This window comes from Microcaecilia unicolor, chromosome 9 (assembly GCF_901765095.1).
Source record: "Microcaecilia unicolor chromosome 9, aMicUni1.1, whole genome shotgun sequence".
Classification (NCBI taxonomy): Eukaryota; Metazoa; Chordata; class Amphibia; order Gymnophiona; family Siphonopidae; genus Microcaecilia; species Microcaecilia unicolor.
In genome coordinates, this window is record NC_044039.1 from 168,722,515 (window position 1) to 168,747,000 (window position 24,486).

Here is a 24,486-nt window from a genome sequence, read left to right on the forward strand (position 1 = left end):
GCCACATGCAGGCTCATTTTCGAAAGAGAAGGACGCCCATCTTTCGACACAAATCGGAAGATGGGTGTCCTTCTCACAGGGTCACCCAAATCGGTTGAAAGCTGATTTTGGGCGTCCCCAACTGCTTTCCATCGCGGGGACGACCAAAGTTCACGGGGGCATGTCGGAGGCGAAGCAAAGGCGGGACTTGGGTGTGCCTAACACATGGACATCCTCGACCCATAATGGAAAAAAAAGGATGGCCCTGACGAGCACTTGGACGACTTTACCTGGTCCTGTTCTTCTTACGACCATGGCACAAAAAAGGTGCCCGAACTGACCAGATGACCGGAGAGAATCCGGGATGACCTCCCCTTACTCCCCCAGTGGTCACTAACCCCCTCCCACCCTCAAAAAATACCTTTCAAAATATTTTGTGCCAGCCTCTATGCCAGCCTCAAATGTCATACTCAGGTCCATCACAGCAGTATGCAGGTCCCTGGAGCAGTTTTAGTGGGTACTGCAGTGCACTTCAGGCAGGCGGACCCAGGCCCATCCCCCCCTACCTGTTACACTTGTGGTGGTAAATGTGAGCCCTCCAAAACCCACCACAAACCAACTGTACCCACATCTAGGTGCCCCCTTCACCCGTAAGGGGTATTACATAGTAGATGACGGCAGAAAAAGACCTGCACGGTCCATCCAGTCTGCCCAAGAAGATAAATTCATATGTGCTACTTTTTTATTTGTACTGTCCTCTTCAGGGCACAGACCGTATAAGTCTTGGTGTACAGTTGTGGGTAGTGGGTTTTGGGGAGTTTTGGGGGGCTCAGCACACAAGGTAAGGGAGCTATGTACCTGGGAGCAATTTATGAAGTTCAGTGCAGTGCCCCCTAGGGTGCCCGATTGGTGTCCTGGCATGTAAGGTGGACCAGTGCACTACGAATGCTGGCTCCTCCCACGACCAAAGGGCTTGCATTTGGTCGTTTCTGAGATGGATGTCCTTGGTTTCCATTATCACTGAAAATCAGAAACAACCAAGTCTAGGGACGACCTTCTCTAAGGACGACCTAAATTTCAAGATTTGGGCGTCCCCGACCATATTATCGAAATGAAAGATGGACGTCTATCTTGTTTCAATAATACGGGTTTCCACGCCCCTCCATCGGGACGTTTAGCGAGGACACCCTCAGCAAAACTTCGGCATCCCTTTCGATTATGCCCCTCATGGTCTTTATCTGTCTACATTTTTCTGTTTCTATTAATGCACGCTAACTGGATAATGCTGACTTAACATGGGAGCACTTAGCACTTCCCATATAGCATGTAGTAATTATTTTTGCAAGACCTGTGCACTAATGTAAGAATTAGCATCAGACCTGCAAAAAAAAAATTAAAATGGTCTCAGTGCTGCCACTTAGACATTTTATTAGCACATGGGAAAGTCTTCCGTTGGAATGCGTTAAGCCCATTTGTTAAAGCGTCTCCAATGTTTGGTATTTAAGTTATTGTCTAAAATACCTTTTATCAGTATACCCTAGTTCACAGCAATATTTGTGATCCTCTACTTTTCTAAATGGATGTATATCAAGTATATAAAATAAATAAATTTTTGCCTGTTTTGCGTGTTGACTAATATCTAGTAATTACAATTTGTGTCTTATTAAAAAATCTTTTTTTTTTTCTAGCAATCATTAACCAATGGCAACAGGAATCGAAGGAGAAGGTGATATCCCAGTTATTAACCCACCTGCCTTTGCTGAAACCAGGAAACAGAGAAGCCAAAGCAGAGTACATGAAATTGTTGCCTAAAATTCTGGCTCATTCAATTGAACACAACCAACATATAGAAGAGAGCAGACAGCTTTTATCATACGCTTTGATCCACCCTGCTACATCTTTGGACGACAGAAGTGCTTTAGCTATGTGGCTTAATCACTTGGAAGATCGCACCTCAGGTACGTTTGGCAGCCAAAGTAGAGGTCGGTCCGATTCTTTGGATTATGGGCAGACACATTATTATCACCAAAGACAAAACTCTGATGATAAACTGAATGGTTGGCAGAACTCTCGAGACTCTGGGATTTGCATTAGTGCCTCCAGCTGGCAGGAGAAAAACCTAGGGTGCGAAAACGGACACATCTACTCCTCGTCTTCTGTTCCCACAACTATCAATACGATCGGGACTAGCACAAGCACAAGTAAGTACAGCAGGAACACCTGAAAACTGACCATTTATGGCAAGGTTCTGTGGTATGTTCTCCCCAAGAAAATGTTCACTTGCACAGCTCGGTAACATTAGAAGATGAGCTAGTTTTAGACTGGCTGAGGAAATCTTATTTAGTATCCACATTACTCAAAATAGTCTATTGCTATTGGGTTAGGACAGAGCCCCAAGCAGAGCCATAGCGAGGGGAGCTGACACCCGGGGTGGGTCGCCGCTGCGCACCCTCCTCCCGCTGGAGCGCACCCCCCCCCCCCCCCCCGGAGCGCATACCTGCGGTGAGGGACGAGCGGGAGGGCCGATCCGCCCCGACTGCACGTTGCTGGGGGGTGTCGGCTCCGCGCTGGTGCACTGCCCTCTCTGCCCCGGAACAGGAAGTAACCTGTTCCGGAGCAGAGAGGGCAGTGCACCAGCGCGGAGCCGACACCCCCCAGCGGCGTGCACCCGGGGCGGACCGCCCCCCCTTCCTATGCCACTGGCCCCAAGTCATTTTCAGGAGTATTTTAACTAATGAGCAGAAGATTATAGTTCTGAAAAGCTATATTTTGTAATGCTGTGTAGATTTTACTTCTGTGAGTTAACGATTACCTGGGTCTCTTTGCATACTCACGGATGATATTCATATGGTAAACAACATATTGCAGAACAAAACATTCGCAGATTGAAGTTTTGCTGAACCAAGTGCTCCAGGAATGGATCAGTCAGTTTTCTCTCTCTGGCTCCAGTTCTTATTAAAACCAATACTAATTATTTATCAAATACATTTTCTCTAAGAAAGCATCATTGGGGGAAATCATAAAAATTATAAAATCATAAAGGTCTTGACAGTAAAAATTGGTACTTCTGACTTACTTTTGTTTGATTTCCTTCCCTTCCACTTTATAGCTTTCTTTTCATATTCATTCTCAGATACTGTACAGTTTAGTTGAGGAGGAAACTAGGTATGAAAAAAACCCAAAAGCTGATTTATATATTTCATGTTCATTTCTTAATACTGGTGGTGCTAGTTGGATTATTTGTTTTAACACAGTTTTTATACCCTCTCAACTGCTTATTTATCACATTGTATGCAAACGTCAGCACAAAAGAATCAGTTTAATCTATTTGCAGGAGGAAATAGCTGGCGTTCTGTCATATGCATATGTCTGTGTCAGAGCTGCTTATCCTCATGTTATAATGCATACAGGACAGGATTAAGGTATAGGCAAACTAGATACATGCCTAGGGCCAAAGTGGCACCAAAGACAGGTTTTTCCCCTGGTAAGTTAGCTGCTAGCAGAAGGAAGATGCATAATAACATGCGTAATTGGCGGTAATGTGGGATATAAATGTCATGAATAAATAAATACATGATGGCAGATAGAGACCTGCATGGTCTATCCAGTCTGCCCAACAAGATAAACTCATTACATATAGTATGTGATACTTCATATGTATACCTGGTCTTGATTTGTCCTTGCCATTTTCAGGGCATAGACCAGCACTGCACTTGTTCTAATGTTTCTGAAGTTAACATCAAAGCCCCTGCAAAGCTCCACTCCAGCCCATCCATATCTATTCAGCCATGATCAGGGCACAGGCCATAGAAGTCTGCCCAGCACTGGCCTTGTTCTCCAACTTCTGAAACTGAAGTTGAATCTATCCAGCCATGATCAGGGCACAGACCGTAAAAGTTTGCCCAGTACTGGCTTTGCTTCCCAATTACCAATGTTGCTTCTTAATCTCTGCTAAGCTTCTTTGGATTAATTCCTTCTAAAGAGGATCCCTTTCTGTTTATCCCATGCATTTTTGAATCCATTACTGTTTTCACCTCCACCACCACTCGCAGGAGGGCATTCCAGGTATCTACCATCCTAGCCATGAAAAAAATACTTCCTGGTGCCCCCTTTCAACCTCTATTCCTGTCCTCTAGTTCTAATGCCTTTCCGTCTCTAGAAAAGGTTTGTTTGCAGATTAATACCTTTTAAATATTTGAACATCTGTATCATATCACCCTTGTTTCTCCTTTCCTCCAGGGTATGTGTGAATAGGGGGAGTGTGTGTATGGGGGGGTGGGGGAGGATTCAGAGGGCACCAGAGCCAGAGCCACCGCTAACTGCAGAAGTCTGTCTGTTCTACCCACCCCTTCTGCAATATCCTCCAGCTGGCTTGAGCAGTCAGCGCTACTTACCTTCTGCTTCGTCCTCTGCTGGTTTTCCTCTGAAAAAAAGAGCCACATAGAGCTCCATTTTGGGGCGTTAAAATGTATTTCGGTTATCATGTGGATCATAACACACTTGTGGCCTAGGTCCACCAAGGGGTTAATCCTGCTCTGAATGCATGTTAAATAATCCATGGCATGAACTTTGATGGCACACTCCTTCCTTCCTAATATGTGAAATTCAAAATAAAGGCTTCCCATTTTGCTTTCAAAGAGAGGAGATGCATATTAGCAGTTGTGCAGAGAATGTGATCCCTGCTGTAAAAGCTTATTAACTTGCCAAATGAGAACCCATAAATAGAAGAAACGGTGACAGTAGGTTTGATATTACAGGCTTCCTGTCTCATTTCCTAAGCTAAATCAACAAGTACCCTTTTATATGCTAGCGCAGATAGAGTGACACAAATTGTTTGCAAAATTATGTGCCCTGTACAGATATATCACAGTTTGAGATGGTGTGACACCAAAGTTATGTGCCAGTAGCTGGCTGTTACCTTAGTGAGCTTTGTCTACAGAACACGCTGATAGGCGTCATCTTTTCATGCTCTCTGTCTTTTGCCAAACTCATCCAGAGCTCCAGCAGTGGAATATTAGGTGTGACAGTGCGGTGTAACTAGACTGATATAAATAGCTACCTGCATGGTAAAGGATCTAATTCCACGGTGAGCTTCTTGCATTAATTTCCTTCACTAACTGTGATTGGAATTCTCACTCAGAAACCTTTTTTTTTTTTTTTTTAATGAGGTGAGGTATATGTATGCCTGCACATCCCAACCATTCTGCTATCTGCTACGGAGCTAGAAATGGTAAAATAGTAACAAGCTTCCAAGAGAGCTACCATGAGGACTTTTATCGCACACACTTTTGTTTAAATGGCACCTTTTCAAGCTGAAACCCAAACGTGAGGAGGGCTTGTTTTTCACAAGCTTTTGCGCTCACTCATTATAATCTCTCATAAAGTTTAAAAGTATCAGGGGCCCTTTTACTAAGCCGCGTAAGCGTCTACGCGTGCCCAATGCGCACCAAAATGGAGTTACCGCCCAACTACCGCATGGCTCTTGTGGTCATTTCATTTTTAGCGCACAGCCGATACACGCAACTGAAAAATATTTTTTTTATTTTCGGGCACGCGTAGCGGACGTGCGCCAAGTGGCACTTGGTGCGCATAGGTCATTACCACCCGGTTACTGCGTGAGTCTTTACCGCTACATCAATGGCTGGTGGTAAGGTCTCAGACTCAAAATGGACGCAAGCCAATTTTCATTTTGCCACACGTCCATGTTCTGCAAAAATTTTAAAAAGGTCTTTTTTACAGGCGCGCTAAAAAATGGATTGGCGCGCGCCCCAAACCCACGCCTACACTACCACAAGCCATTTTTTTCAGCGTGCCTTTGTAAAAAGACCCCTCCGTGAGGCATTAGGCAGCCCTAGAATTTTCAACTAGGAACAACAGGTACTGAAATACTTACATTGCACAATAATTAATGATATATGTGCATGCACGTTTGCTGAAATGGAAGAGGAAGGCTGTGTCAAATGAAGCACACAATTATAATCTGTCACAATATGCCTGGAACAGACTTCCTGAGCCCATACGCCGTGCACCCTCCCTGCCCATTTTCAAGTCCTTACTCAAGGCCCATCTCTTCTCCCTTGCTTTTGGCGCCTAACCACCTTCCCCATTCCTGATACCTACACTGACTACATAGCTTATTACCTTTAGATTGTAAGCTCTCTTGAGCAGGGACTGTCCTTCCCCTTGTCTAAACTTGTACAGCGCTGCGTAACCCTGGCAGCGCTATAGAAATGCTAAGTAGTAGTAGTAGTAGTAATCCAGAACAGTGTTCTTGTACTCAAGCTTCATTAGGAGCTTCACCTGAAAAATGGGTGAAGAAGATCAAGTTAATCTAAAAAGTGTTGATTTTAAGCTAGGCTCCAGCAGGAAGTTAAATGTGGTACAAAATAATAAAACCTTTTAAAAGAAACAGTACTAGCTACTGCTCTACAGTACAATAAGGAACAGCATGTGAGAGACAGATATAGTTGTTTAAAGGGCCAATTTATGTAGTTAACTTTGAAGTTAAATGTACACATCGTATTTTTTTTTTTAAATTCTGATGCAACCAGCACATACTTTGTGGCCAGCCATCTCTTTATGCTCCTGTGTTATAAAGTTGGCTGGTGCTTTTGCCAGCAAGGTGAGACGACATCCACAGGTGCAGATAAGAAGAGCTTTGTGTGTTAACTTTCAGAAAATATAGATGCTGTTTGGAAGCTGGTGAGCAGATTCTGCAGCCCAAACTTTGTTTTACCATACCACACAAATTCCATCAACAGTTTCAAAGAGCCAAAAAAGACCATGGGGCCCATTTTTGAAAGAGAAAAAAACCCCAAAAAGTGTCATAAAGCACCATTTGGACGGATTTCTTCTCAAAACGTCCAAATTAGTATTTTTGAAACCTGTTTTGCAGACGTCTATCTAAGCATTTTGTCTGCAAATCACAACGGGGCGTGTTGGGATGTTTTGAAGGCGGGATTAGGGCAAGCTGAGGTCGTGCCTTACACTTAGATGTTTTACAGTCATAATGGAACAATACAAATACGTCTAGGGTGAAAACTTCAACGTTTTGGTATAGATCTATTTTTCTAACAAATGAGACACAAACACGTGCCCTAAATGACCAGATGACCACTGGAAGGATTCAGGGATGACCTCCTTAATCCCCTAGTGGTCACTGACCCCCTCTCACACCCAAACAAATGTGAAATAGCGCTCACCAGCCTCTATGCCCAGCACTTACTTGTGTGGGATCTAGAATACTAGCAGGTATGCCCCTAACAACAGATAATTGTGAGCATTTACACCAGCCATTGAGCTTCAAGGGGAGGCCAATTAATTATGAAACAAAAAGACATCATCACGTTATTCAGATAAGTTCACATTTTGATTTATATTTATCTTTAGAGCACATATAGGGGTGATAGCACATATAGAAATGAAATAAAAGGGAGGCCCGATGAATGAAGTGCTATACCACTTGGCAACGAAACACATTGCCTCTTTACAAAAATAAGTGGTGTTTTGGCTGAGGGCTCCCTTTATCACATATACATATATACGCATTTATAAAAAGGTATGTTTGATATTTCTGTTTGTATTGAACAGCAGATTTTTGAATCTGGAGTGCAATTAGCCCGGATTTAAAGCAGACATTGAGTCTTGGTTTTTGGTTTTTGAGTTTTCGTCAGTACCATAGACTGAGGGATTTGTTTTGAGAATTAAAGTTAGGCATGTAACTGCAGATTTACATTTGTATTCTATAATAGCAATTACACGCGTATAGAATTCACACTTAGGGGCCCTTTTACTGAGCTGGGGTACAAAGGACCCTGCGCTAGTGGCAGGGGTTGTTTTTGCCAGGCGCCGATGCTCTTTTTATTACAGTGGGTAAAAAGGCCGAAAAAGATGTGGCCATGCGGTAAGATTGCTCTTCCAGCATGGCCATGTGGGGGTGAGCATTTACTGCCACCCATTGAGGCGACGGTAAGGGCTCCCACGCTAACCCAGTGGTAACAATTACTACCAGAAATGCAGCATGCTTGGGGTGGAACTACATTGGGCTATCAGTAGCTCCAGATTGGCGTGTGGTAAGCCTGCGATGGGCTTACCGCCGCTTAGTAAAAGGGCCCCTTAGTGTAGATCATCCTGCGCCTAACTTTAGGTGACCTTTTGAGAATTACCCCCTAAGAAGTCAATATTCAGCCCACATCACTAAGCAACTGGTAAGCCACTTCCAGCTGCAGGCTGAACTAACCCCAGATATTCAATACCAGGGCAAGCCCAGCTCCTTGCATTGAATATTCAGCTATGAACACCAACCCACAAGTTAACCAGGCAGCAGAAGATATTCCATAGTGTCCCACAAATCAATCCAGAGACTTGTGGGTTGTGTCCCTCTACCAGCAGGTGGAGATAGAGAGAACCTCCGAGGTTTGCTATATGTGGACCTGTGCAACCAGCTGAACCTCAGTATGAACGATACCAAAGCAGTGGAATGGAAACAATAGAAAACTCTCCTAACATTGTCAGACCAATGGCCCAACATACTTCCACCACTTCTATATTTATTTATTTTATTTTATTTTTTTAATCAAACGAAGGAACATTCAGAACAATGGAACCCGAAAAAAACTAACCAACCGCAACAAAACCACAGATAGTAAACCCAGGGGAGGCTCTGGATTGATCTGTTGGGACTAATGGAAAGAAAATTATCAGGTAAGAATTAATTTTTCCTTCCATAGTGTCCCACAGATCAATCCAGAGACTTGTGGGATGTACCCAAGCAGTCCTCAAGTAGCGCGGGACACCCCCAACCCAGAGGAAATCATCGACAAGCCAAACATCGCATCTTGCTGAGCTGCTACATCCACCCGATAATGATGAGTGAATATATGGACCAAAGCCCATAAGTACATAAGTAGTGCCATACTGGGAAAGACCAAAGGTCCATCTAGCCCAGCATCCTGTCACCGACAGTGGCCAATCCAGGTCAAGGGCACCTGGCACGCTCCCCAAACGTAAAAACATTCCAGACAAGTTATACCTAAAAATGCGGAATTTTTCCAAGTCCATTTAATAGCGGTCTATGGACTTGTCCTTTAGGAATCTATCTAACCCCTTTTTAAACTCCGTCAAGCTAACCGCCCGTACCACGTTCTCCGGCAACGAATTCCAGAGTCTAATTACACGTTGGGTGAAGAAAAATTTTCTCCGATTCGTTTTAAATTTACCACACTGTAGCTTCAACTCATGCCCTCTAGTCCTAGTATTTTTGGATAGCGTGAACAGTCGCTTCACATCCACCCGATCCATTCCACTCATTATTTTATACACTTCTATCATATCTCCCCTCAGCCGTCTCTTCTCCAAGCTAAAAAGCCCTAGCCTTCTCAGCCTCTCTTCATAGGAAAGTCGTCCCATCCCCACTATCATTTTCGTCGCCCTTCGCTGTACCTTTTCCAATTCTACTATATCTTTTTTGAGATACGGAGACCAGTACTGAACACAATACTCCAGGTGCGGTCGCACCATGGAGCGATACAACGGCATTATAACATCCGCACACCTGGACTCCATACCCTTCCTAATAACACCCAACATTCTATTCGCTTTCCTAGCCGCAGCAGCACACTGAGCAGAAGGTTTCAGCGTATCATCGACGACGACACCCAGATCCCTTTCTTGATCCGTAACTCCTAACGCGGAACCTTGCAAGACGTAGCTATAATTCGGGTTCCTCTTACCCACATGCATCACTTTGCACTTGTCAACATTGAACTTCATCTGCCACTTGCACGCCCATTCTCCCAGTCTCGCAAGGTCCTCCTGTAATCGTTCACATTCCTCCTGCGACTTGACGACCCTGAATAATTTTGTGTCATCGGCGAATTTAATTACCTCACTAGTTATTCCCATCTCTAGGCCCATGTAGCGGCTCTGCAGATATCTAGCAGAGAACCCAAACGGGACTCTGCACAGGAGGAAGCCTGAGCTCGCGTAGAATGGGCACGAATTTGCGCAGGGGCTTGCTTGCCCAATGCCACGTAGACCGAAGAGATGGCCTCCCGCACCCAACGGGCTATGGTGGCCTTGGAAGCCATATGACCCTTCTTACTGCCTCCAAAAAGGACAAAGAGATGGTCAGAAAGACGAAATTCATTTGTCACCTCCAAATACCTGAGAAGAGCCCGTCTCACAGAAAATTATCAGGTAAGAATTAATTTTTCCTTCAGACCGGTGCCCGGTTAATCTTCCGCATAAAGTTAGGGGGTATTTTGGGACAGGGTGGACACCCCGGAGGGAGTGGAAAACATGAAAAAGGATCTGAAGAAGCTAGAACAATGGTCTAAGGTCTGGCAATTAAAATTCAATCACAAAAGAGAGGGAAAACAGTATACAAATACAACAAGGCAAACAAAAAAAGCAAACACTGGGCCTTCAGGTAGTGTGGAGTGATTGCGCTGGTTTTCCCCGGCAGTTTTAACGGAGTTTTACCCCGATTGTTTCACTTACCTCTTGCACCACAGTTTGCAAGTTGATCGATAGGAGTTTATTGACCCCTGATGCAGGCGGTTGTACGCCGAAACACGGCCCGTGTCGGGTATTTGTGAAATTAAAATTCAATGCCAAGAAATGCAAAGTGATGCACTTAGGGAATAGAAATCCACGGGAAATGTATGTGTTAGGTGGCGAGAATCTGATAGGTACAGACGGGGAGAGGGATCTTGGGGTGACAGTATCTGAGGATTTGAAGGCGACGAAACAGTGTGACAAGACGGTGGCTGTATCTAGAAGGTTGTTGGGCTGTATAGAGAGAGGTGTGACCAGCAGAAGAAAGGGAGTGTTGATGCCCTTGTATAAGTCGTTGGTGAGGCCCCATCTGGAGTATTGTGTTCAGTTTTGGAGGCCATATGTTGCTAAGGATGTAAAAAGAATCGAAGCGGTGCAAAGAAAAGCTACGAGAATGGTATGGGATTTGCGTAACAAGACGTATGAGGAGAGACTTGCTGACCTGAACATGTATACCCTGGAGGAAAGGAGAAACAGGGGTGATATGATACAGACGTTCAAGTATTTGAAAGGTATTAATCCGCAAACGAACCTTTTCCGGAGATATGAAGGCGGTAGAACGAGAGGACATGAAATGAGATTGAAGGGGGGCAGACTCAAGAAAAATGTCAGTTCACGGAGAGAGTGGTGGATGCTTGGAATGCCCTCCCGGGGGAGGTGGTGGAGATGAAAACGGTAACGGAATTCAAACATGCGTGGGATAAACATAAAGGAATCCTGTTCAGAAGGAATGGATCCTCAGGAGCGTAACTGAGATTGGATAGCAGAGCCGGTAGTGGGAGGCGAGGCTGGAGGTTGGGAGGTGGGGATAGTGCGGGGCAGACTTATACGGTCTGTGCCAGAGCTAGTGGTTGGGAGGCGGGGCTGGTGGTTGGGAGGCGGGGATAGTGCTGGGCAGACTTATACGGTCTGTGCCCTGAAGAGCATAGGTACAAATCAATGTAGGGTATACACAAAAGTAGCACACATGAGTTGTCTTGTTGGGCAGACTGGATGGACGGTGCAGGTCTTTTTCTGCCGTCATCTACTAGGTTACTATGTTACTATGCTCCGCCATATACCTATACGCTGCTTCTGCTAGGGGATTGGGAACCTGCTGAGGAGCAGGACTGAGTGTGTTTTGTTTCTCTTGCCCAGAAAAAAAAAAACATATTCTTGTAGTGCTGCTTCTGGGCAAGAAACTGATCATTAAGCCCCGGTCCTGATCATATGGAGTCAGTGGATGTTGAGTATGGGAGGATTTGAGTTGTGTAACTATGTCCATTGCCTTAAGCTCTGGATCAAGACATATGTTCTCCTGTAGAAGAAATGTTTGTGGCTATACAGGTATTCTGAAGCTGACTGGGTGAATGGATGGTTGTGTGTCTGGGGTGGGGTTGGTTTATTTAAAATTTTCAGTGCCCGAGCTGGGAATGTTTGTTGCTAGGGGTCCCTCTGGATCAGAGACCACCAGAGGGATATTTGTTATTTTAGGGGGGGGGGGGTTCCAGCTCATATGGGACCGAAGTGTCTGTGTTCTGTACCTTTTTGAGTGGTTTAGTTTTCTGTCTGTACATGACTGTTTGCTGTTGCTATGACAGCTGAACATTAAACAAAGTTTAAAAAAAAAGTTAGGACAGCTGTTTTTCTGTCCTAACTTTGGGGCCCTTTTACAAAGACGCGGGAAGGCTAGCGCGCGGGTAGTGCATGCCAAATCGGCACTACCGCCGCTCTAGCACGTGTGCCTGGCAGTAATTCCAAGTTTGGTGTGTGCCGAATCCCGCGGTAGAAAATAATTTTCTATTTTCTACTGGGGGGGGGGGGGGGGGGGGGACGGACGTTCCCGGTGTTAATAAGCAGTTAGTGCGTACTGCACAGTTACCATGTGGGCAGGATGTGAGCCCTTACCGCTGTGTCAATGGGTGATGGTAAGGGCTCAGGCCTTAAATAGACATGTGCTACTTTTAATTTTGCCACATGCCCATTTCCCGGCCCATTATAAGAAGACCTTTTTCCAGACGCGGTAAAGAAATGGCCCAGCGCGTGTCCAAAGGCAGGTCTTCACTTTACAAGTTGTTTTCCCAATATAAATTAAAAAAAACATGGGCAAATGATCTTGTATATTACTCCCTTCTGGTACAGTCTATATAAGACGGCATTTTATGGATTTTTATGAAAATAGGATGGTTAAAACCTATCAATTCTAATTGCCATAAGAACATAAGAATAGCCATACTAGGTCAGACCAGTGGTCCATCTAGTCCAGTATCCTGTTTTCCAAACAGTGACCAAGCTAGGTTAAACATGCGCTGCATGGATTTAGGATAAATACAGTTTCCCGTATTTTTGAGACTGATAAATATTGTGTAGGATGATAGAATTCAGTATTGAATAAATGCTCATTTGACCTAATGTTGCTTATTATTGAAATGACTGGAAAGCTGGCCAGAGATTTAAAAGTTCAGTTAGAAGACAAAAGAAGAAGTTCTCGATGGAAAGAATTGGATACGGGAAAAAAGTGTCAGGTGAAATTAAATAACTGAAATTTTGTAAATATTGACTGGTGTAGAACAGGTAAAAGTGAATCGATTTTTCACTGTTTCAAAAAGTACAAAAACACACTCAATGAAATTACATGGAAATATATATAACAAATAGGAAGAAATATTGTTTCACTCAAAGAATATTTAATCTCTGGAACTCGCTGCCGGAGGATATTTATTTATTTATTTAGATTTTGCTCACACCTTTTTCAGTAGTAGCTCAAGGTGAGTTACATTCAGGTACTCTGACTGTTTCTCTGTCCCAGGAGGGCTCAAAATCTAAGTTTGTACCTGCGGCAATGGAGGGTTAAGTGACTTGCCCAAGATCATAAGGAGCAGCAGTGGGATTTGAACCGGCCACCTCTGGGTTGCAAGACCGGTACTCTAACCAGTGGTTAATTTATCTGGGTTTAAAAAAAGGTTTGGACAAGTTCCTGGAGGAAAAGTCCATAGTCTGGTATTGAGATGAACCTGGTGGGAGCTACTGCTTGCCCTGGGGTTGGCAGCATGGAATGTTGCTATTAATACGGTTTTCTTCCAGGTACTTGTGACCTGGATTGGCCACTGTTGGGAGCAGGATACTGGGCTAGATGGACCATTGGTCTGACCCTGTATGACTATTTTATATTCTTAATGAACTTAATTATTAAAAATATATTTGTGGATGGGATCAAAATGTTGCTATGATGAAGGAAAGATCAAAACAAGTATTATTTTATGATACTTCTGAGGAGTCTTCTGGTAATTCGGTCCGGAAGGATTTTTTAAGAATAGCCAAGGTTTATCAGTGAGATTGGGAAGACATGGGAGATCCTGCCAAAGATCCCTGTTGAAGGAACAATAGCTCCAGAAGCCTTGAAGTCTTGAAATCAGTAATATATCATCTGTCACACTGAGAATTAACCATGATACAAATATCTTTATTGTGCAATGGGTTTGTCTTATGTGCCTACTCAATTATATGATTCATTTTGAGTGTAAATTCAATTATTTAAATTTGTTTGGAGACTGAACTTGGGATTGTTTTTTGCAGATCAGTCACTGAGGGAATCAGCATTTGGCTTGCCAATTCAGTCTAAGTGGAACCACTGGGACCAGATGACTATAATTTTCTGGCTTTTGAAACTTCAGCTCAAAAGACAGTTCATTTTTATATGATGATAAGCTGTGGTTTAATAATTTGAGCAGAGAAGACTGAAAGGCTTTGATGTCTTTGAGAATGGGTTCTTTGGTAGTAGCCATGCAGATAAAGGGGGAGGAGGGATTATAGTTTGGGATTGAGTTTGGGATCCTGAAATTTACCCCTAGAAAAGACCCAACACAGTTGTTATAGAATGAAATACTGATTCTTTTGGATCAGGTACGTGAACAATAGTTAATAACTGAGAAAGAAAAAGATTGTTATATTAGGAGCATCCAAATATTCCAAAATTTCCAAAAATCCATAAATCTATCACATGATCTCTAGACATCCAATAATGGTTGGTATTGGCTTTATATTGGAACACATACATTTATGTTGATCAATACTTGAGGTAGGCAAAACAAACAGTGGATCCAATAAAAGTCCTCTCACAATGAGTGTCTTCCTGAACAAGGTCTTTATTAACAGTAGCACAATTGACCCGACACGTGACGTGTTTCGGCCGTAAGGCCTGCGTCAGGGGTCTAGTGTTATATGAAGAAAAAATGCCTTGTAGGTCAGATGAAAAAACAGCACTAAAACTGCTAAAAGAGGTATCGTATACAAAGCTGCGCTGTGCTGCTCTATCATACGCAACAAATAGCAAAACCGCTGTTTTTTCATCTGACCTACAAGGCATTTTTTCTTCATATAACACTAGACCCCTGACGCAGGCCTTACGGCTGAAACACGTCACGTGTTGGGTCAATTGTGCTACTGTTAATAAAGACCTTGTTCAGGAAGACACTCATTGTGAGAGGACTTTTATTGGATCCACTGTTTGTTTTGCCTACCGTTGGTTTTCCTGTGGAGAGCTCACCTTCTGTGGGTGTTTGCTTCGTTGGACTTGATCAATACTTGAACCATCTGATCTAGAGGAAGATCATATGTAAAGGATTCATCTGCACTAAACCACGAACTATCTCACATTGAAGAAGTACAGTCAACTTGGATATTAGTTGTTTTAGACATCACTTCTTTATATACAAATATCCCTCAAGATTCAGTTATTCAACTAATTATGATAAAATTAAAATCAGAAGAGTTGGCTGCATGCCAAATCTTTTTTAATAAGGTTGTTGACATTGGTTTTGACATGGAATTATTTTTTTCTCTGATAAAATGTTTCAACAAAGCCGTGATATGGACATGGGTGCCACTGTGGCATGCCTTTGTATGACTGAATTTGAGGACCTATCTGTATATGATTCTGTTCATTGGCAAGATGTGTGCATTTGGAAACATTGCATAGATATCTTTTTTCCTGGAAAATCCGTGAAGATAAATTCATTTCTTTTGTACGACAGCTGAATCTTCAAAATGCGAACTTAAGGTTAATGCCATAGTATTCGAGAGAAACCATATATTTTTGAGAATTACAGGTTATTATTTGTGGATTGATTGACAGCCCAATGGAGACAAGCACAAAACTATTTTTTTAAAACCCTCAAAAATAACTTAACAGACCTGTTTAAAAAAGGGGCCCTTTTTAAATGGGTCTAATATTTTTCAGTTTTATTAATAGTTTTCTGTCAATTAATCCTGCAGTGTAGAAAGTCGGGTCTTTATAAGGAAAATGCTGTAGCACCACAGCACTCTTTGACCTAGTGCTATATTGAGCTAGAAATGTTGCAGAACAACCGAGGATGTAAGATTGAGTAGTTTTTGCTTATATTAAGTTGGAGTTGTCTCTATGAGTGCCTTCTGGATGTTTGGAACTTTTGTTATTTGTAGTCCCGGTTGAGTAGTGAATTTGAATTTGGATGTTCCTTCAATCCTTTGCGGCCCTTTTACAATGCCATGGTAGAGCTATTGTGACATTGGCACATGCCAATCTGGCACTACCTCCGGCTCAGCACAGGAGGTAGCAGTAGTGCCACTCTCACCGCGTTTCATTTCCACGCAATCAGAAATATTTTTTTATTTTACCGCTGGGGGCTTACCCGGCAATAATCAGGCAGCGCTGCATACTGCCAGGTTAGTGTGGGAGCCCATATCGCCTTCTTAATAGGAGGTGATAAGGGCTCCCCCAGGAAATGGCCATGTGGCAAGTTTGTACTTACTGCACAGCCATTTCCTTTTTTTTAAAAAACCCGCTGCCGTATAAAGAGCCTTGGTGTGTGGCAAATCCATATGCTAATGCCACCACAGGGCCCCTTTTACTGTAGCTTGGTAAAAGGGCCCCTTTATGTATTAATTGGACATGTCTAGATAAAATTTAGCCCCCTGGATAAGAACATAAGAGTAGCCATACTGGGTCAGACCAGTGGTCCATCTAGCCCAATACCCTGCCAAGCCAGGTCACAAGTTCCTGGCAGAAACCCAGTTAGCAGCAACATTCCATACCACCAATCCTGGGGGCAAGCAGTTGTTTCCCCATGTCTGTGTCAATAGCAGACTATAGACTTTTCCTCATGGAATTTGTCCAAATCTTTTTTAAACCCAGATACGCTAACCGCTGTTACTACATCCTCTGGCAAAGAGTTCCAGAGCATAACTATTCATTGAGTGAAAAAATATGGCCTCCTATTTGTTTTAAAAGGATTTCCATGTAACTTCTTCGAGTGTCCCCTAGTCTTTGTATTTTTGAAATGAGTAAAAAATCTATTTACTTCTACTCGTTCTACACCTCTCAGGATTTTGTAGACCTCAATCATATCTCCCCTCATTCATCTCTTTTCCAAGCGGAACAGCCCTAACCTCTTTAGGCTTTCCTCATACGAGAGGAATTACATCCCCTTTATTATTTTGATTGCTCTTCTTTGAACCTTTTCTAATTCCGCTATATCTTTTTTGAGGTATGGCGACCAGAACTGAATGCAATACTCAAGGTGCAGTCGCACCATGGAGCAATACAAAGGCATTATAGTATTTTCCGTCTTATTCACTATACCTTTCCTAATAATTCCTAGCATCTTGTTTGCTTTTTTGACCACTGCCGCACACTGAGCAGAAGATTTCAGCGTATTATCTACAATGACACATAGATCTTTTTCTTGAGTGCTGGCCCCCAAGGTGGACCCTAGCATCAGGTAGCTATGAATCCGATTACTCTTTCCAATGTGCATCACGTTGCATGTGTCCACATTAAATTTCATCTGCCATTTGGATGCCCAGTCTTCCAGTTTCCTAAGGTCTTCCTGCAATATTTCACAGTCCGCATATGTTTTAACAACCTTGAATAGTTTTGTATCATCTGCAAATTTAATCGCCTCACTCGTTGTTCCGATTTCCATATCATTTATAAATATGTTAAATAGCACTGGTCCCAATACAGATCCCTGCAGCACTCCACTGTTCACCCTCCTCCATTTAATCCTGCCCTCTGTTTTCTGTCCAATAACCAATTCCTAATCCACAGAAGGACATTGCCTCCTATCCCATGACTCTTTAATTTTCTCAGGAGTCTCTCATGAGGAACTGTATCAAAAGCTTTCTGAAAATCTAGATACACTACATCAACTGGCTCACCTTGTTCAGTTTTGGAGGCCGTACCTCGCAAAGGATGTTAAAAAAATGGAAGCGGTGCAAAGAAAAGCTACGAGAATGGTATGGGATTTGCGTTCCAAGACGTATGAGCAGAGACTTGCTGACCTGAACATGTATACCCTGGAGGAAAGGAGGAACAGGGGTGATATGATACAGACGTTCAAATACTTGAAAGGTATTAATCCGCAAAAAAATCTATTCCGGAGATGGGAAGGCGGTAGAACGAGAGGACATGAAATGAGATTGAAGGGGGGCAGACTCAAAAAAGATGTCAGGAAGTATTTTTTCACGGAGAGGGTGGTGGATGCTTGGAATGCCCTCCCGTGGGAGGTGGTGGAGATGAAAACGGTAACGGAATTCAAACATGCGTGGGATGTGCATAAAGGAATCCTGTGCAGTAGGAATGGATCCTCAGAAGCTTAGCCAAAATTGGGGGGCGGAGCAGGTGGGGGAAGAGAGGTTGGTAGTTGGGAGGCAAGGATAGTGGAGGGCAGACTTATACGGTCTGCCAGAGCCGGAGATGGGAGGCGGGACTGGTGCTTGGGAGGCGGGAAATACTGCTGGGCAGACTTGTACGGTCTGTGCCCTGAAAAAGGCAGGTACAAATCAAGGTAAGGTATACACATATGAGTTTATCTTGTTGGGCAGACTGGATGGACCGTGCAGGTCTTTTTCTGCCGTCATCTACTATGTTACTATGTTACTATGTTTATTCAAGCCTTCAAAGAAATGAAGCAAATTGGTGAGGTAAGACTTCCCTTATCTGAACCCATGCTGATTCTGTCCCTTTAAACCATGTTTGTCTATGTGTTCCTTAATTTTATTCTTTATAATAGTTTCCACTATGTTGCCCGGCACCAACTTTAGGCAATATATTAGCTCTCACCTTCGAGAACCTGGGTAATTTGGCATGAATTACAGTTTCATATTTTTTATATTATTATTATTATTATCCTTTGTGATTGGAATGCTAGGTCCCTGTTTACTAAGGTGTGCTAGCGTTTTTAGTGTGCACTAAAAATTAGCATGCAGTAACGATAGAGACACCCATATATTCCTTTGGGTGTCTCTAGCAGTGCGCTAAAAACATTAGCACGCCTATAGCACGGCTTAGTAAACAGGGTCTCTACTTTTTGGAGCAAGCATAGTGGCTGCCTGAATATTTGAAAAGCATCTGTTGCATCTGTTTTTGTGTTTATATTCTGGTCTTCAACTCTGTCTTCTGGTGATTTGTAAATTTATATTTAAAAAATATTTTACATGAAATTTGATATTAACATTTCTTTCATGTTTCTAAATAGCTACATTGGTTTTGCTCTATTTAATACAATTTATATGGTAAAATTTAAAGATCTTGGGCACAGTTCTTTGGATACACCTCCAGATAACCTGAGTAATATGGTATAAATAAATAACCTTGGGGTGAACTGTAGGTGTTCCTTTCAGCAGTTTGAGAAGTTGCCTGGAATATTTTTTTAAGAATTGTATCCATTTTCTACTTCTTTTTTTCCTTTTCTTCTTCTTTTTCTACTGTTTTATTTTAAATTGCATCTATATTTCACCTAATTCCCTGCTTTATTAAATTTTTCAGAGACTTTCTACGTGTTCGATCTTAGACTCTCAGGCTCATTTTCGAAAGAGAAGGACGCCCATCTTTCGACACAAATCAGAAGATGGACATCCTTCTCACAGGGTCACCCAAATCAGTATAATCGAAAGCCAATTTTGGGCGTCCCCAACTGCTTTCCATTGCAGGGACGACCAAAGTTCACAGGGGCATGTCAGAGGCATAGCGAAGGCGGGACTTGGACGTCCTCGACCCATAATGGAAAAAAGAAAGTGCGTCCCTGACGAGCACTTGGACGACTTTACCTGGTCCTGTTTTTCTTACAACCAAGCCACAAAAAGGTGCCCGAACTGACCAGATGACCACAGGAGAGAATTGGGGATCACCTCCCCTTACTCTCCCAGTGGTAACTAACCCCCTCCCACTCTCAAAAAAACATCTTTAAAAATATTTTGTGCCAGCCTTTATGCCAGCCTCAAATGTCATACTCAGGTTCATCACAGCAATATTCAGGTCCCTGGAGCAATTTTAGTGGGTGCAGTGCACTTCGGGCAGGCGGACCCAGGCCCATCCCCCCCTACCTGTTACACTTGTGGTGGTATATGTGAGCCCTCCAAAACCCACCACAAACCCACTGTACCCACATCTAGGTGCCCCCCTTCACCCGTAAGGGCTATGGTAGTGGTGTGGGTAGTGGGTAGTGGGGTTTGGGGGGCTCAGCACACAAGGTAAGGGATCTATGTACCTGGGAGCAATTTCTGAAGTCTACTGCAGTGCATCCTAGGGTGCACGGTTGGTGTCCTGGCATGTGAGGGGGACCAGTGCACTATGAATGCTGGCTCCTCCCACGACCAAAGGGCTTGCATTTAGTCATTTCTGAGATGGGCATCCTTGGTTTCCATTATCGCCGAAAATCAGAAACGACCAAGTCTAGGGACGACCATCTCTAAGGACGACCTAAATTTCAAGATTTGGGTATCACCGACCGTATTATCGAAACGAAAGATGGACGTCCATCTTGTTTCGATAATACGGGTTTCCCCGCCCCTCTACCGGGATGTTTTGCAAGGACGTCCTCTGCAAAACTTGGGCATCCCTTTCGATTATGCCCCCTCTGTGTTTCTTTTCCTTTTTCTTTTCCTATATTTTCTTCATAGATTTTAGATTTTTTTACTTTTTGTAACCTCAGTTCTTTACATTTGTAGAGTTCTTTCTACAATTCTGTTAGACTATATGCTGCCCTGACATCATTGTTACACCTAGGTGTATGTTTACAAAGTGTGTTAGCGTTTTTAATTCACCTGTACATTTAAGGTGCATTAAACGCTAACATGCCTATACATTTCTATGGGCGCATTATCATTAAATGCGCGTAAGCCATTTACATGTGTTAAAAACACTAACGCGCCCATAGCGCCGCTTAGTAGACATAGGCGCTAATCTTTATGAAGCCCCTGAAACAGGCATTACACTGAAACATTTCAGATGTTTGACATTAAGGGGGCATAATTGAACGGGGCTGGCCATCTATAAGGGCGGAAACAAAAAAAAGGCAAAGATCTGCCACAGAAATGGCAAATCAAAAGAAAAAAAGCAGATCAAAAAAGACAAAAAAATAGAACAGGAGGGTAACAGAAGAAGTGGTTTATTACAAGTTACCCGACGTGGCCACGTTTCGCCCTCAGGCTGCGTCAGGGGTAAAAAAAACTAATAGGGGTAAAAAGCAAAGTGAACCCCTAAAAGTAGTCATACAACCACCTTACATAAGTGCTTCCCAAGCTTACTCAGCAAACTTCACAATGCTATGTTGACTGGCAGCAGAATGCTGAGTAAGCTTGGGACGCATCTATAAGGGCGGACATCTCTAATGACGGCCCCGTCAAGCGGCGTACCCGACTGTATTATCGAAACAAGATGACCAGCCATCTTTCGTTTCGATAATACGGTCGGGGCCAGCCAAATCTCAACATTTGGGCCACCCTTAGAAATCGCTGGCATTGGTTTTCGCCGATAATGGAAACTAATGGCGGCTATCTCAAAAACGTCCAAATCCAAGCCATTTGATCATGAGAGGAGCCAGCATTCATAGTGCACTGGTCCCCTCTCACATGCCAGGACACAAACCGGGCACCCTAGGGGGCACTGCAGTGGACATCACAAATTGCTCCCAGCTGCATAGCTCCCTTATCTTGGGTGCTGAGCCCCCCAAATCTCCCCCAAATCCCACTACCCACAACTGTACAACACTACCATAGCCTTTAGGGATGAAGGGGGGCACCTACATGTGGTACAGTGGGTTGTTGGGGGGGTTTGGAGGGCTCCCATTTACCACCACAAGTGTAACAGGTCGGAGGGGGAATGGGCCTGGGTCCGCCTGCTGGCACAGAGGCTGGCAAAAAATGTTTTTAAATTTTTTGGGGGGGGGGGTGGGATGGGGTTGGTGACCACTGGGGGAGTAAGGGGAGGTGATCCCCAATTCCCTCCTGTGGTCATCTGGTCTGTTCGGGCACCTTTTCGAGGCTTGGTCGTGAACAAAAAAGGACCAAGTAAAGTCGTCCAAGTGCTCATCAGGGACGCACTTTCTTTTTTCCATTATGGGTCGAGGACGTCCAAGTCCCGCCTTCGCTATGCCTCTGACATGCCCCTGTCGGCCAAATGCTCGTCAGGGCCTGCCTTCTTTTTTCTATTATCAGCCGAGGCCGGCCATGTCTTAACCACGCCCCGTCCCACCTTCGGTACACTACCGACATGCCCCCTTGAACTTTGGCCGGCCCTGTGACAGAAAGCAGTTGAAGCCGGCCAAAATCGGCTTTCGATTATACCGATTTGGCCGGCTTTGGGAGAAGGCTGGCCATCTTCCGATTTGTGTCAGAAGATGGCCACCCTTCTCCTTCGAAAATAAGCAGGATAGGTGCCTACATGCGCCCAATGCATGTCATTTCAGAGATACTGCCTGGCTACCACGTGACCCAGGTTGTAATTTTGTTTTTTATGCGTGTCTGCTATGCGAGCTGGAAAATAATTTTTATTTTCTGGCGCGTGGTGGAAACTGGGTAATAATCATCATTCTACGCACGTAGACAATTACTGCATGGTTACCACATGAGACCTTACTGCTAAGTCAATGGGTGGTGGTAAGGTCTCAGACCCGAATTGGACGTGCGCCAATTTTTATTTTGCCACACGTCCATTTTCAGCAAAAATTTTAAAAAGGCCTTTTTACAGGCGTGCTGAAAAATGGATCTGCGCGCGCCCAAAATATGCACCTACACTAGCGCAGCCCATTTTTCAGCGCATCTTAGTTAAAGGATCCCTTGGTGAACACAATTACAATGGCAACCCTCCTTATTATATGGCTTTAACAATGTTTATGTTTATATATGTATTTTTTTATGAGTGTGATTACATTTTATTTTTTGTGTTATCACTTTGTTATGGTTATTAGGATTCTTTTTCCTAAATGTTATTTGTAGTGTATGTTTATACTTTTGCAATTAGATATCTCCATTTTTGCGCATGTTGATGCTTAAGTGGTACCCTGGACACCTGACCCATTTGTTACCTTAACCCTACCATAGGAGATGCCCTCATTTGCAGGAACAAAGATGATTTTTAACACAGGGTGTAGCCATATGGTTCACAGAAGAAGGCAAATGTACTGAGGATTATTTTCATTAAACTTTGCACATGATGAGAAAACACTTGCATCAAAACAGGGAAGTATGTTTTTTGTTCTGCTAATTAATTCAGATTTGTTTTCATCTTTATTTTTAGAATTACAGATTCAGAGAAAACATTATTTTTAAGGAACAAGTTATAAAAATAATTTCAGCATGCTGACTAGGACCATTAACCACTTAAGATGTTTAAACATTTACCGGTCAATATTCAGCCATTGACACTGGCACTGAATATCCAGGTCTGACAGGACTACTACTGACCACTCACACTTATGCAGGTCTTGGCCCATATTCAGGGTGAATATCAGCCTGGACACGCATAAGTGCCTTTGTCAGTTTATTTATTGTATTTATTTATTTAGATTTTGTTCACACCTTTTTCAGTAGTAGCTTAAGGTGAGTTACATTCAGGTACACTAATATTTCTCTGTCCCAGGAGGACTCACAATCTAAGTTTGTACTTGAGGCAATGGAGGGTTAAGTGACTTGCCCAAGATCCTAAGGAGCAGCAACAGGATTTGAACCGGCCACCTCTGGATTGCAAGACCGGCGCTCTAACCAGCGGTTATCGTATCTGGGTTTAAAAAAAGGTTTGGACAAGTTCCTGGAGGAAAAGTCCATAGTCCGTTATTGAGATGAACATGGTGGGAGCTACTGCTTGCCCTGGGGTTGGTAGCATGGAATGTTGCTACTAATACGGTTTTCTTCCAGGTACTTGTGACCTGGATTGGCCACTGTTGGAAGCAGGATACTGGGCTAGATGGACCATTGGTCTGACCCTGTATGACTATTTTATATTCTTAATGAACTTAATTATTACAAATATATTTGTGGATGGGATCAAAATGTTACTATGATGAAGGAAAGATCAAAACAAGTAATATTTTATGATACTTCTGAGGAGTCTTCTGGTAATTCGGTCCAGTCTAAGATCACAAGGAGCAGCAGTGGGATTTGAACTGGCCACCTCTGGATTGCAAGACCAGTGCTCTGACCACTAGGCCACTCCTCCACTCTTTCCTCCCTTGCCCAACCCCCCACTGATTCAGACACCCCCTCCTGAACCCTACCCCACTGATTCCAATCTCCCTGAACCCTTCTTCTGAAATTAGCCCTCATCTGAGATCAAAACCCCCCACCACCCTCCAGGGCCTACCCACATCCTTAGTTATCCAGTGGGGGTATCCTGGATGGGAGCATTCTCCACTTGCTGCTTCCTCCAGGGGCTTCACGAAGAAGGTTGACCTGTAGTGCTAGTATCACGAGACTATCTCTAAAGCTCATGGCACATATTTTAGCATATGGAGCTGTTAGGAACAGGAATGAGCGGGGATCGCTTATGCCCTGCATACCCACACTGGACTACTAGGGATGTAGGTAAGCCCTGGGGGGGGGGGGGATGATCTCAGGGAGAGGGATTCTGATCATGGGGCACTGATAAGAGGGGAGCATGGGTGAGAGGGAAGGGAGCGCATCCAATGTCAGCCACTACCTGGAAGCTATACAGGT

General features: G+C 43.6%; 1 protein-coding gene across 1 annotated transcript in view; it reads left to right on the forward strand.

Moving 5' to 3' along the window:
* Positions 1-24,486, forward strand: part of SAMD4A (sterile alpha motif domain containing 4A) — a 348,043-nt gene that overhangs the window by 208,042 nt on the left and 115,515 nt on the right. Inside the window, exon 2 of the mRNA XM_030215023.1 lies at positions 1,668-2,180. Within this exon, the coding sequence (XP_030070883.1) occupies positions 1,668-2,180 (513 nt within the window). The remainder of the gene's footprint in view (positions 1-1,667; positions 2,181-24,486) is intronic.